The sequence below is a fragment of the Onychomys torridus genome, chromosome 1 (assembly GCF_903995425.1).
Source record: "Onychomys torridus chromosome 1, mOncTor1.1, whole genome shotgun sequence".
Lineage (NCBI taxonomy): Eukaryota > Metazoa > Chordata > Mammalia > Rodentia > Cricetidae > Onychomys > Onychomys torridus.
In genome coordinates, this window is record NC_050443.1 from 128,087,778 (window position 1) to 128,102,553 (window position 14,776).

The 14,776-nt window shown below is 47.0% G+C and overlaps 2 protein-coding genes across 3 annotated transcripts in view; one reads left to right on the forward strand and one right to left on the reverse strand.

Annotated features, from left to right (window-relative positions):
- The window catches only part of LOC118594502 (solute carrier family 22 member 19-like), a 703,508-nt gene that overhangs the window by 247,148 nt on the left and 441,584 nt on the right, over positions 1-14,776 (reverse strand). The gene's annotated exons all lie outside the window — the stretch shown is intronic.
- On the forward strand, positions 1,484-14,775 carry Nxf1 (nuclear RNA export factor 1). The gene is made up of 21 exons (XM_036204361.1): positions 1,484-1,635; positions 6,355-6,535; positions 6,726-6,879; positions 7,615-7,698; positions 7,779-7,883; positions 8,000-8,080; positions 8,159-8,228; positions 8,338-8,426; positions 8,543-8,650; positions 9,004-9,113; positions 10,900-10,936; positions 11,129-11,197; positions 11,280-11,335; positions 11,454-11,561; positions 11,663-11,721; positions 11,814-11,929; positions 12,058-12,100; positions 12,639-12,711; positions 13,047-13,229; positions 14,138-14,198; positions 14,440-14,775. Exons 1-21 carry the CDS (start codon positions 1,608-1,610, stop codon positions 14,476-14,478), a joined length of 1,854 nt encoding a protein of 617 aa, XP_036060254.1. The 5' UTR covers positions 1,484-1,607; the 3' UTR covers positions 14,479-14,775.

The window sequence follows — 14,776 nt, forward strand, 5'->3', positions numbered from 1 at the left end:
GGCTTGTTTTCATCTGTATTCTATCACTTAGCCTTGATCTTGAACTGAGTGAAGCAAGACCTCTGTTGCTGGGAGCAGAAGAGAATTTGTACCCAGCTTTTGGCACCTTCTAAGACCCTTAGAAAATCCAAACCAGCCACTGGAAAATGGAGGTGACCCACCTAAGGCACCCTCAAAGGGATGTTAATGAGCTGTTTTGTCCTAAGTGATTAGTATTGAAGTCATTGTTCCATGCCTAAGGGTGTCCCATTTGCTTACCCCTTCCCCCCAGCAGCATCTGGATCCCAGGAACCTCAGGCCATAATAGCCCCAGCCATACACTGAAGGTCACTTTCTATAAGAGCTCTTGGGTTTTCCATTTAAAGTTTCAATCACAGGATCAGTGGTGGCTCATGTCCTTAATCCCAGTACTCAAATCAAGCAAGTGGATCTCCTGAGTTTGAGGCCAACTTGGTCTACAGAGCAAGTTGCAGGACAGCCAGAGCTACACAGACAAACCCGGGAGAGAGAGAGAGAGAGGGAAAAAATTCAATCACTGCTAGTGACTTTCCCTGCCTACCTAGCTGACCTGGGCCTACCTAATAGGGATGATGGTTACTTCATTGAGTGTAAAGACCAATGCTCACTATGTCCCTGACAGGTGCTTTTTGTTTTTGAGACAGGGTCTCGATATGTAGCTTTGGATGCCCCTGTATTCGCTATGTGGACAATGCTGTTCTTGAACTCCCACTGCCATGCCCAGGTTGTTTGGTTTGTGTTTTGTTTTTTTAAGCAGGATCTCTCTGCATAGCTCTGGCTGTCCTGGAAAGTTCTATGTAGACCAGGCTGTCCTCAAACTGAGATCCACCTGCCTCTGCCACCCAAATGCTGGGATTAAAGGCCTGCGCCATCATTCGCGGCCTGATGCCCCTTTTTTGACCCGGCAATTTGTGGAGGACTACAAGGAACAGGATTTCGTTTAATTCACACGGGTTTCACACTGGGCGTGATATTGAGCCAGGCGTGCTGGAGGGAGAAAAGCATTAGTTAAGGTTCCTGCTTCGATGGAGCTTACATTCCAATTTTCTATTTCGTCATAATCCACCGTAGAGGCGAGGAAAGCTGGGAGGGCATAGGCCTGCGGCTGGCAAGGACCTGAGCTGCGACTTACAAGCTGCCGGGATCTCACTGGCGCGGACTGTGAGCCGTTACTCCCACTTAGAGGCCAGGTCTCCATTCTGTGTGGCCCTCGTCCCTGCTCCTCTGAGTTCAGGGCTTCAGCCGCCCGCTCAGCTCCAGCAAAACCAGGAGCAGCCAGGACAGTGGAGAAGCACGAAGGTGGGGCGGGCCAGCAAGTCACCGCTCCCGGGGCTCCGGCCGTGGGCGGGCTTCGGAGGGCCTGGCCCCGCCCCCGCGAGGCAGCCCTGCTTCTGCGCAGAGGCAGAGAGCGCGTTCCCGCCCCGCGGCGCCGCCCACATCCTGGGGACGTCGGCAGCGCGCGACGTGCTTCGCCGGATAAATGCGGTGGCGCCGGTGGTAGGAGAGCTTCTGTCCTGAGCGCCAAGGCTTCCGGGCGTTTTGTGGCGTCAGGTTCTGCGCCTGAGCCCGCCCCCACATCTGCCTGTGCCATGGCGGACGAAGGGAAGTCATACAACGGTTAGTGCGGGGCCTCGGGCCGGGAGGCGGCGCGGTGGGCCGGAGTGGGCGGCCCCGGACTAGGCCGCAAGCCCGGGGGCGGGAGGCCGCGAGGAGCTCTGCGCCCGTGGGCAGCGGTGGCCGCGCGGGCACGGGGCACCGGGCGCCGCGGGACCCAGGGGCTCCAGAGTCGCCCGGATTCTGGCGTTGGAGGAGGACCTGTGGCTCAGGGGTGGGGTGACAGGATTCCTTTGAACTTTGAGGGTGGTTGATGCCTGTCAATTCAGTTTGGCGGCCCGACTCTTTAAATGTGAGTCAGTAGTCCCTTGCTCGTGGGTTGCTCTGGTGCCCTTTTTTTTTTTTTTTTTTTTTTTAAACGCGATCAGTCGGTCTTGCAGCTTGCTCCTTTAATGTTTACCAGTTTTCTAGTCCTACCAACTACCCTGACTTATTTATTCATCGTGGTGGTTAGGACAGTATGACAGCTGAGGTTTGAATCTGGAGTTGGCTGTGCTAACCCCGAGTGAGTTAAACTTTCAGGCCTTGTTTTCCGCCTCTTTCATGTGGGTACCTGACAAACCTTCCCAAGTTTGTGTGTGTGTGTGTGTGTGTGTGTGTGTGTGTGTGTGTATGAATGAGATCATTTCTATCAAGTGCCTGGAACACAGTGACTAGAGTGGAGATTTTTCAGTGAACCTCAGTTGCACTGTTTCTTCATGTATTTCTTTTCCCTAGAATCACTTGGTAAGGGTCATTGTTTACAGGACACTAGATATTAGGTAGATTTCTTTAGAAGTTATGAACCTTTTTGTGTATGTGAGGTGCTGATTTATCCAGGGCATGAAAAATCTTCAGCCCAGTGAACCTTTATTTTAATTAAAATATAATTATATAAAGCTGGGCGGCGGTGACAGCCCACGCCTTTAATCCCAGCACTCGGGAGGCAGAGGCAGATGGATCTGTGTTCGAGACCAGCCTGGTGAGTTCCAGGACAGCCTCCAAAGCTACACAGAGAAACCCTGTCTCGAAAAAAACACAAAAATAAACAAATAGATAAGTAAATGAATAAAATTATATATATGATATTATATGCTGGGTGGTGGAGGCACATGCCTTTAATTCCTGCACTTAGAAGGCAGAGGCAGACGTATCTCTTTAAGTTCAAGGCCAACCTGGTTTAGAAAGTGAGTTCCAGGACAGTTACACAGAGAGAACCTGTCTCGAAAACCCAATATACATATACATGTATGTATGTGTGTGTGTATGCATATGTGTGTTTTAACATGATCTCCTCCCTTCAGTCACCTCCATGTCTCCTCTCTCCCCAAATTCATACAACCTACTGAGTCCATTTAGTGTTGCTTGCATGTCCTTGTTTTTAAGGCTAACCATTTGGATCTGGATAACCATTTAGGGAGTTTGTCCCTGGGGAAGATTGATTCTCCCTTACAGGGTCAGCCTTAGTACCCCAGGCTAGCCTCAGTCAGTCTTTGTGCCAGCTTCCCAAGTTTGGTATTGCAGGCATGTGTTACCATGCCTGCCTCACAGACTTATTTATTTTGTGCTAGGAGTTGAACAGGGCCTTGCATATGCCAGGCAGTCCTCTCACACAGACCTATATTCCCATCCTTTTTTGTTGTTATTTTTTTTGAGATAGTCTTACTGAGTTGCCCAGAGTGACTTGAAGTTTCAAATTCTCCTGCCTCAGCCTCAGTCTGGTGATCTTTGTATGTGTGTGAAGGATAGGTAAGCAATTTATCAACTGAGCTGTATCCTCAGCCCTCCTTTTGTGTATGTGTCTGCATATATGTACACACACACACTCGGAGAGAGTGAGTCTGGCCTTGAACGCTACGTATGGGAGGATGGCCTTGAGCCTCTTTTCCTCTTGCCTTAAAAACAGTGTACTACTACACTTGGTTTATTTGCCATTTTCTTCTTTCTTTTTTTTTTTGAGACAAAGTCTCAGTGTGTAGCACTGACTGTTTTGGAACTCACTGTGTAGACTAGGCTAGCCTTGTAAATTCCTGGAATTAAAGTTGTGTGTATCCCTATCTGTTTCTAGCTTATTTTCCCTTTTTTTTTAAATAATTTTTATTTTATGTGCATTAGTGTTTTGCCATGGGTTTTAGGTCCCCTGGAACTGGCATTACAGTTTTAAGCTGCCATGTGGGTGCAGGGAACTGAACTCAAGTCCTCTGGAAGAGCAATCAGTGCTCTTAACCACTGAGCCATCTCTCCAGCCCCTTATTTTCCTTTTTAAGGCAGGGTCTTAGCTGGTCTGGAACTTTTGACCCCCCTGCTTCAAACACAGTTTTTATATTAGAGAACATTCAGGACCCTGATGTGTAACTGCCACCAGACCCTGAATCTAGAAGTCCCATGAGGTGCAGGGTATTTCTGCTCAAAGAAACTAGCATTTCCCAAATTCAGAGTAACAGTTTGAGAGCAAGGAGGTGGTGATTGTTATTAGGCTTTGAAATAGGTCATATTTGTAAGAATTTTTTTTTTTTTGAGACAGGATCTCATGTAGTCCAGGATGGCCCTGAACTTTATGTAATTGAGGCCCCCACTTCCCAATTGCTGGATTACAGTTATTTCCCACATCTTGCTCTGTGGCCATCATTTGTATGTACAGGCAAAAGATCAAAAATTTCAGGTGGTTTTTGGGGATGGAGTTACATTTCCACATTTTACATTTTTATGTAGGAAGATTTATTCATTTTAATTTTCTGTGTCTGAATATTTTGCCTGCTTGTGTGTATCTGATGCCTGCAGAGCCTAGAAGAAGGTATTGGATCCCTTGGAACTAACTACAAAGGCTCCATACACACACCTGTGCCCAGACCAGAGGAAAGAACATTTTACTAGGACATCAACATCAGGAACAAGTTACTGGAAAGCTATAGGGACGTTGAAATACAAAAGGGTCAAGAATGTACTTCAGGGGGCTGGAGAGATGACTTAGGGGACCAGTTTTGGCTCCCAGCATCCACACTGTAGAGCACAATTGTGAGCGGCCATGTGGGTGCTAGAGACCAATTCTGGGTCCTCTAGAAGAGCAGCAGGTACTCTAAATATTGAGCCGTCTTTCCAGCCTCTAACCCATATGAACTTGTGGAGAGAATCCTCCACCCTCCACACCTTTTAAACTTTATTTTGTTTTAAGACAGCCCAGATTGGTCTTAAATTTAGTATGTAGTGCAAATGATCTTGAACTCCTGATTCTCCTGCCCCTACCTCCCAGTTGCTGGTATAATAAACATGGGCTACCATATCCAAATGGAAAAAATGCTTTTTTTGTTATTGTTTTTGTCTGTTTGTTTTGAGGCGATGCTGGCAGTCAAACCCAGGTCTTTGAGAGTGCTAGGCAAGCATTCTACATTTTTTTTTTTCCTTTTTCCTTTTTTTTTTTCATTTTGTAATTCATACGAGTGTTTTGCCTGCTTATACATCTGTGTTTAGAATGAAGTTAGACAGTTGTGCACTGCAGTGTGGGTGCTGGGAATCAAAGCTGCTTCTCTAGAAGAGCAGCCAATGCTCTTAAGAATGAGATGCCTCTCTCAGTAAGCATCAGAGACTGCTCCAGCAGCTGGTGGGAGCAGATGTTGAGACCCAAACCCAAACATTAGGCAGAACTCGGAGAACCCCATGGAAGAGGGGGAGGAAGGATTGTAGGAGCCAGAGGAGTTGAGGATACCCACCAGAACATGGCCCACAGAATCAACTAAGCAGGGCTCATAGGGGCTCACGGAGACTGAAGCAGCAATCATGGAGCCTACATGGGTCTGCACTAGGTCCTCTGCATATATACTGTGGTTGTTTAGCTTGGAGTTTTTGTGGGACTCTTAACAGTGGGTGTTAGAGTGTCTCTTGACTCTCTTGCCTGAGCTTGGGATGGGTTTGTGTCTACTCTTTTTTTTGGGGGGGGGGTGTTGTTTTGTTTGGGTGTTAGAGTATCTCTTGACTCTCTTGCCTAAGCTTGGGATGGGTTTGTGTCTACTCTTTTTTTTGGGGGGGGTTGTTGTTTTGTTTTGTTTTTGAGACAGGATTTCTCTGGGTAGCTTTGGAGCCTGTTCTGGAACTTGCTCTGTAGATCAGGCAGGGCTCGAACTCACAGAGATCTGCCTGCCTTTGCCTCCTGAGTGCTGGGATTAAAGGTATGTGCCACCACTGCCCGGCTTTGTGTCTAGTCTTATTGTGTCTTATGCTGTGTTTGGTTGACATCACTGGGAGAGACCTGCTCTTTTCTGATGGGAAATGGAGGGGCAGTGGATTGGGGGACAGTGGGGGAAACTAGGAGGAGTGGAGGGAGTAGAGACTATGGTCAGTATAGAGAAGAATAAATTAAGGGAAAAAAAGTTATCTTGCCAGGCGGTAGTGGTGCAGGCCTTTAATCCCTGCACTCAGGAGGCAGAGGCAGATGGATCTCTGAGTTGGAGGATAGCCAGGGCTACAAAGAGAAGCCCTCCATCAAAAAATAAAACAAAACACTGAGTCATCTTTCCAGCCCCTTGAGGTACATTCTTGACCCTTTTATTTTTCAACAGCTCTACAGTTTTCCAATAACTTGTTCTTGATGTCAGTGTCCTACAGAAAGTTCTTTCCTGTGGCTAGAACCTCAGTGTCTATATGTCTTTGTAGTTAGCATCTGTCTTTCCCAGTAATACAGAGTGATCACACCAAGGTAACCAAGACCACTGATGTATTACTAATTTCTGTATCTGTTTCCAATTTCAGAGCATGATGACCGTGTTAGTTTCCCTCAGAGAAGAAAGAAAGGCCGAGGGCCTTTCCGATGGAAGTGTGAGGGGAATCGTCGGTCTGGCAGAGGTGGTTCTGGTGTACGGTCCTCCCGGTTTGAGGAAGATGATGGAGATGTGGCAATGAATGATCCCCAAGATGGCCCCCGAGTAAGATAGTAAGTGACTAATTGGTCTGCTTTAAATGGTGGCCCACTGAATTATATAGTCCTGTTATTGTCTTTGTTGTTTCTCTTCTCATTTTGTAAAGTGATACTTGACCAAACCAATTTAGTAGCTGTAGTTTCATTAGCAGGACAGGTTCATCTTTTCTAGTGTTTATGGAAATTTAATTCTGCTTCCCAACAGCAACCCCTATGCCAACCGGCCTAACCGTCGGGGGGATACTTGGCACGATCGAGATCGAATTCATATTACTGTAAGGAGAGACAGAGCTCCTCCAGAGAGAGCAGGGGCTGGTACCAGCCAAGATGGGACCACCAAGAACTGGTTCAAGATTACAGTGAGTACCTTGGGAGATCACATGATTCATGTTATTCTAAGAACAGGGTTAAGGAAGGGAGTTGAGAATAGGCACAGTGATAAGTGGAATCTAAGAATGGTCAGGAGGTAGAGTAACACTTAAGCTAAGAGTGACTCTAGGTGGCTGTGGGGTTTCTACGGGGCAGTAAGGTATACATAATGTCTTAGGATTTAGAGTTAATATATTTGATGTGTGGCCATGTTGTCTGAGCCATCTTGCAAGGAATAATGAGTATATGGAAAAGATTTTAAGGAAATCTTTGTATCTCAAATGGAAACCATACATCTGGTCCTTTCTTTTTCTTCTTTTTATTATTTTGATTTTCGAGACAGGGTTTCTCTGTATAACAGTCCTGGCTGTCCTGAGACTCACTTCGTAAACATGGTTGGCCTAGAACTCACAGAGATCCACTTGCCTCTGCCTCCTGAGTGCTGGGATTAAAGGCTTGCACCAACATGCCTGGCATGTCTGGTCCTTCTTTATGAGGAAAAAAAAAAAAAAACAAAAAAAACAAGTTATTTTGTGATAGAAGGGCTCTACCAGCCTTGTGCATGTAAGCATGCCTTGTGCCTTCCATCACTGAGCCTCATACATGCCGTGTTAAGCGTGTCTTCTATCTATGAGCTCTACCCCAAAGCTCTAGAAATCTTTTCAGCCTTGGCAGAAAATGCAAAAGGAGAACTGAAATGTGCTGCCCTTCTCTTTCACTTCCAGATTCCTTATGGCAAAAAGTATGACAAAGCATGGCTCCTGAGCATGATTCAGAGCAAGTGCAGTGTCCCCTTCAACCCCATTGAGGTAAGGTGAGGTCAGACTTAGGAGGCTGGCCAAAGGCCTGTAGACTCCAAATCTAATGTTCTTCTTTTTCCTTCTTCCAGTTTCACTATGAAAACACACGGGCCCAGTTTTTTGTGGAAGATGCCAGTACTGCTTCTGCATTAAAGGCTGTGAACTATAAGATTCACGATCGAGAAAACAGAAGGGTATGTTAGACAAAGGGCCTGGTATGGCACATGTTGACACTGATGCACTGAATAAAAAGGACTAAATGTTAGTTCTGGGGATAAGGCTTACCTCAAGTATACTCTTGCCTTTTCAGATATCTATCATCATCAACTCCTCTGCTCCACCTCACACTGTACAGAACGAACTGAAGCCTGAACAAGTAGAGCAGCTCAAGGTGAGGATGGCTTAGGTGGTCCATCAGTCTTTAAATCTCCCTCAGTGACCACTAAACTCTTTGTTGTCTTTCTTCTAGCTGATCATGAGTGAACGATATGATGGCTCTCAACAAGCACTTGACCTCAAGGGCCTCCGCTCAGACCCAGGTATGGCTGACAATAGTGGTCCTGACTAGATAGAGGGGGGACAGTCAGTCTTTATGACATTGGTGTGGGCAAGCCCTCTCAGACTTCTTTTTCTTTCTGCATGCTGCAGGTTTGGTGGCCCAGAACATTGATGTTGTTCTAAACCGCAGAAGCTGTATGGCGGCCACACTGCGGATCATTGAAGAGAATATTCCTGAGGTAAAGCTTCTATTTTTGCATGAGAAAGCAGAGTGGGATAAATAGGGTAGGATGAGGGGCCAGACTTGCCTCTGGACTATGTATGATAACACTTCTAAACTTTGTTCTGTTCATAGCTACTGTCTTTGAACTTGAGCAACAACAGACTATACAAGCTGGATGATATGTCCAGCATTGTACAGAAAGCGCCGAATCTAAAGACCCTAAATCTCTCTGGAAACGAAGTGAGGACCGATAACCTAGTGATGCTTTTATTTTTAATAGTTACTCACTATGAGTGGGTGGAAGTTAGAGAACAACCTTTGGTTGGTTCTTTTCTTCCACTGTGGGTTCTTGGGCTGGACCTTGGGTTGTGAGGCTTGTGAGGCTTGTGGAGCAAGAGTTTCTTTGTGCCCACTGAGCCATCACACTGGCCCTGGCTTTACTGCAGGCTTTACTATCAGTGGTGGGGGGAGAAGAGCTTGACTGGCCGTGGTGGGTCAAGACAGACAACAGGTGGCATTTGGAGTATGGAGATCCAGCTGCTATCCTCACTGGGGTCTCTCTCTTCCCTTTGCCCTCTCCTTATCCTTCACAGTTGAAGTCTGAGCGGGAATTAGACAAGATAAAAGGGCTGAAGTTGGAAGAGTTGTGGCTTGACAGAAACCCCATGTGTGATAATTTCCGAGACCAGTCCACCTATATCAGGTCAGTTGTAGCCTCTGTCTCCCCTCCTGGGGACCTTCACCCCCTGGGAGGCTGAGCTAATGCACCCTGACCAGTGCCCGTCTACAGGAGAACATGCAGCCCTGAGCTGGAACCACCTGTCCTTTGGGAGGAGGATCACGTACTCCTTTCTGCCTCTTCTGTCTCCTAGCTTTGTCCCAGATCTCCTTCCTTTCCTTCTCACCTGACTACTACTGTTCTCTGATTTTCTGGCCTTTCTCCTTCCTTCTTGAACACAGCCTTTCCTAGAATCTCCCTACCTGTTGTTCCAGGAAGGGCACCTCTCATTTTCTGTTCTGATGTGGTGGTGTCTTATGTATATATGCCCTATCTATATGATTGTCTTCAGCCAAAAGCCTAGTGTACTCAGTGTGAGAAAGTCCTCTCTAACTGGGACGACCTACTGAGATGGGCCTTCCCTCTTTTGTCCTTTGATGGTCCCTCTTGCCATTGTGTCAGGAGGGACTCTTCTCATGATCTGCTTTCCCAAGGCTGTGGCCTGGTCTTTCCTGCCCATGCTGAGGTTGATGCCTCTTGGAGGCTGGTACCATGCTATTGGTCTCTCTTGCCCAGTGCTGTGAGCTGGGCCCTTCCTGGAGAAGAAACCTGGGTTCCCTAAGATGTGACCAAAGCCGGGGCCCCGCCAGTAGGCGAGGGGATCCCAAGGCAGGTGCTGGGCGTGGAGGCCACAGGGGCATCTGCTACCAAGGAGACAAAGAAATGACCCTGTCAGGGGCACTGCCCCTCCCTCACTTGCACACCTCACATCACCCTGCTTGGCCCCGGAGGATGGCTGGTTAGCCAGAGACGGGTAAGATTCCTTAGGGAAGGAACAACCTAAGACAGGCACAGTCGCAGAGGGGCCATCAGGAGAAAACTTGGGGGCCAACTGAGGTGGGGCACAGACCCTCACCCCCCCAACTCGACAGGGGCCTGAACCCTCATGTCTTCTGAGGGAGGTCTCCTGGCCCCATGGCTGCTTTACCTCCCACGCCCAGTTCAGACCGGGACCCAGGAAGCAGACAGAGACCTGGCCAACGGCAACTACAAACCACTATAATAAGATTTGTTCTCCATTTCTACCTTGGAACCACAGAAAAGGGGCAGGTGAAGGAAAGGACTGTATCAGGAGGTCTTTCTTTTTCCCGCTCTCCTCTAAATGCCTTTGCCTTCAGTTCTGTCTCTTGTTAATTTGCTTCCTCTTCTTATCTCCTCATCTCTCGCTTGTCCCTGCCCTGCCTACTTTTCTCTTCTTTCCTCCTTTCCTTTGGTCTCTGTTCTTGCCTTCTTTCCTCTTGAGCCCTGTCTTGCTCATCTCCCTGCCCCAACATCCTGTGCCATACTTGTGGTGTGTTCTGGTCTTGGCCAAGGCCAGACCTGGCAGAACTGGTGGATACCTGTTGAGGCAGCGGAGCCCCTGGGCTCCCACCCCATTCCCTCCTCCCGGGGCTGCAGAGGTGAGTAGGTGGAAGGTAAGGGGGGCAAAGTGGGGAAGGCAGCCCTAGGCTTAAAGCCTGGGCTGAGAGTGTTCCTCCTATGGCACTCGGGATCAGAGAAGAAACAACCAGCCTTCAAGGCAGTCCAGAAGGGGTGCCTCTGGTGAGGAGGGGAATGGGGGTTCTTGTCTCCGAATGCAGGCTGGGAAGGAGTGGGCGATGAGCAGGATGGGATGGGCTGTTCCTCGGGTTTTTGGTGTATTTGCTCCTAGAGCAGCCCAGGAGGCATGATGGCTCTGAAGCGTCACTTACTTCTGTCCCGTTCTTGACAGCGCCATTCGCGAACGATTTCCCAAGTTATTACGCCTGGTAAGTTTAACCTTCTCTTCTAACAAGCACAACCAAGGTGGTAGCCATCATTCTAGAAAAGTTCTCATGAGATTCCTGCACACTCTATGCCTTTTTATGATTAACTTCTGACCCTTCACACTTAGGTTTTCTTTGTGCTCACAAATGAAGTCTTTCTTGTGTTTCACATGTTATATTCACTTTTTTCCACAGGATGGCCATGAGCTACCCCCTCCAATTGCCTTTGATGTTGAAGCCCCTACAGTGCTACCACCCTGCAAGGTCAGAATTTGAAGATAGAATTAGAAACTCAGGAGTGTGAAGCATATTGGTCCTGTGTTCCTAATATCTTGTTTGATTTCAGGGAAGCTATTTTGGAACAGAGAACCTAAAGAGTTTGGTTCTGCACTTCTTGCAACAGTGAGTATCCCAGGAGCCCTTATGGCTGGGCATAGTGACTGGCCTGTACATAGCTCACTACTGTGTCCCCTTGCTTTCAGACACAGAACTTAGATTCTACCTTTCATTTTCCTTACAGGTACTACGCAATTTATGACTCAGGAGACCGCCAGGGTCTCCTGGATGCCTACCATGATGGCGCCTGTTGTTCACTAAGCATTCCTTCCACCCCCCAGAACTCTGTCCGGTGAGTGTCACATGTCAGAACCTACCCAGAACCACACAGGGTTCTTTGGGAGATACAGGCCACTATTCTGACCACCACCATCTTCCCCTCCTATTTTCTAGAAGCAACTTAGGTGAATACTTCAAAGACAGCAGAAACGTGAAGAGGCTTAAAGATCCCAGTAAGTATATCCTGTGAGCAATCAAAATGGGAAACAGTCAGTAGAGCTAGCCAGTGTGCCCTAACCTTGGTTTCTCTTCCTTCTGCTTGCAGCCCTGCGATTCCGGCTATTAAAGCATACACGTCTCAACGTTGTTGCCTTCCTCAATGAGTTACCTAAAACTCAACATGACATCAATTCCTTTGTGGTAGACATAAGTGCACAAACAGTAAGCACACATTCTCCTTACAGAAGCCCAGACCTGGGGTGGGTAATGGGTCAGCACTCACTGGGAGAAGAGGAGGCTCAGGCTCTGTTTGGGAACCCCCATTGCTTCTGGTGCTTTTCCTCTTTCAGAGCACATTGCTGTGTTTTTCTGTCAATGGAGTCTTCAAGGAAGGTAAGAATCCTGAGTCCTGAACCTTTCTCCTTGTCTTGAGTTTCCCAGCTATCTTCTCATCCCTTTCTATTTTGCCCACACCATCTTGGTTCAATCTTAGATCCCACCTGTCTTAGATGCAGTGTGACAAAAACCTGGGGACCAGAGCAGTGTAGATGGAAGAGTCTGACAGGTCTCCATTTCCATCCCTGTGTTCATTCTGTGGGTTTGGGAAAGTTACAGTACCTCTGAACCTCACATTCTTTTTTCTGTTTTGTTAGACAGAGGTGCTTTAGGAAGTGAAGTGACTTCAGATACTTTGCCAAGCCACGGGCTAAGCACTTTTTTTTTTTTTAAAGCACTTTCTAAGTTGCTTCACTTAGTTGCTGTTACTATTCTCTGATCTGTCCTTTCATCCCACCTCTGTTCCCATGTCCAAAGAACCATCCTTACCTGACCAAGCTAGGATTCTTTGTATCAAATACCGTGATGTGAGAACCTTTTATAAAGATCAAGCTTGAGTGACTCTAAGGAGCCATTGCTGCTGTTCTCGTTGCAGTGGATGGGAAGTCTCGAGATTCCTTACGTGCTTTCACGAGAACGTTCATTGCTGTTCCTGCTAGCAATTCAGGGTAAGTGATCAGCTTATCAGGTTGGGTATCAGGTTCAGTCTTGTACTAGCAGTATGATAATTGGAAGGAATTATTCCTCAGGGAGTTATCAGAATTCTATAAAAGCAATAGGAAGTTCATGAAGCTTGAATAACAACTGTTAATAGATTGGGGAGTGAACATTTAATTGTAGTGTGTTTGGGAGAGAATCCTAAACACCTAGTCTGTAGTTGAGAATAAATGATAAAAGGTAACATGGGATGAGCACCATGTGGATGTTAACCAAATCTGAGAACAGACAGTGTAGTAGGATGAAGTTATTTGTCCATTTATTTAAGGTGTTCTTTGTCCCCAAGGCTGTGTATTGTAAATGATGAATTGTTTGTGCGGAATGCCAGCCCTGAAGAAATCCAAAGAGCCTTCGCCATGCCTGCACCCACACCTTCTTCCAGCCCAGTACCCACGCTCTCCCCAGAACAACAGGAAATGTTGCAAGCATTCTCTACCCAGTCTGGCATGAACCTCGAGTGGTCTCAGAAGTGAGTGCTGAGTATGGATAGGACCAAGAGGAAACAGATGGCCCGACAGTGAACAATAATGCTTTAAAAAAAAAAAAAAAAAGATTCCTACTAAGACTTCTGCATAAATTATTTATAGAATTCCAAAACACAATGAAGAATGAATGGTTGTCCTCCCACCTACCTATTGGTCCCTTCTCTCCCCAGCAGAATTAGGGATTAAACCTAGACTTCATGTATGCTAGGCAAGCACTCTGCCACTGAAGTAATTTTCCTGTGCCTCTTGTAGTTTTGAGACAGAGTCACACTATGTACTTGTGTGGCCTTGAACTCACAGATACCTCCTGCCTCTTCCTCCAGAGTGGTGTGATTAAAGGCGAGAGTCATTGCACCTTGGCTGCCCAGTCCTCTTTTTACTTGTCATTCATTTTGAGGCAAGGTCTCACTAAGTTATCACAGCTGACTCCAGTGATCCTCCTCCTTCCAAGGGAACTGGGACTATAGGTACATGCCTTGTTGCAGAGCTTTTTTCTATCTAGTTCTGCAGCAGTTTTGTTTTGAGACAGGGACTCGCTGTGTACCTTTGTTGCTTAGAAGTCATTCTGTAGCTCAAGTTTGCTTCAGACTCTGCAGTTCCCACCTGATTCAGCCTCCTGAGTGCTGGAGATTAAAGGCCTGCACCATCTTACCCACCTGTAACATAGTTTTTAAACCATGTAAATCCTTCCCTTCCAGTGTAAAAGTACATTTTGACATTTTAATGTTTAATTTGTGAAAGTGGTGCAATAATGTATAAGCTTATTGGAACATTTTGGTGACTTTCTCCATGGGATGGATTCTAGAGTTTGTGTTTTGTTTTGTTTTAAATTTTGTGGTCAGAAGGACTGCATTTTGTTCTCATGTGGCTTCCTATTTTAATCCCACTCCAGGTGCCTTCAAGACAATAACTGGGACTACTCCAGATCTGCTCAGGCCTTCACTCATCTCAAGGTAGGGTATAGACATTTTGTGGCTAAAAACAGGGATCTCTGAGCTTTTCAAAGGGTCAAATGAAGGCCAGGTGTGGTGGTATGTGCCTTCAATCCCAGCACTTGGGAGGCAGAGGCAGCCAGATTGAGTTTGATGCCAGCCTGGTCTCTAGAGTTCCAGGACAGCAGGCGGGGTCACATGAGCTGGGCAGGGCAGGTGGGAAGTGGTCATGTGACTCCACTTAGCCTTTCTCTTTCTGCAGGCCAAAGGAGAGATTCCAGAAGTAGCATTTATGAAATGATCACAGGAAAAGCCCCCTTGTAAATAGCCCTTGGATAATATTGTCTGGCTGTCACCTGCCATCTCCTGTCCAGCCCGAGGCCAGCCTGTAACTGTGACTGAGGAGGAAGGGCTGCCTCGGCCTCCTCACCCGCCTTCTGGAAGACTTAGAGAAGACTTCCGGAAGATTGAGCCTCATGGTGCCAGGAAGCCAAAGCTTACTTTGTAGAGCTGACACTAAACTACCCGAAGGACTTAGGTGCTCTGTGTACTTAACCCCTGATGCCCTTTACTTTTTAAGATAAAGAGTGATATTGTAG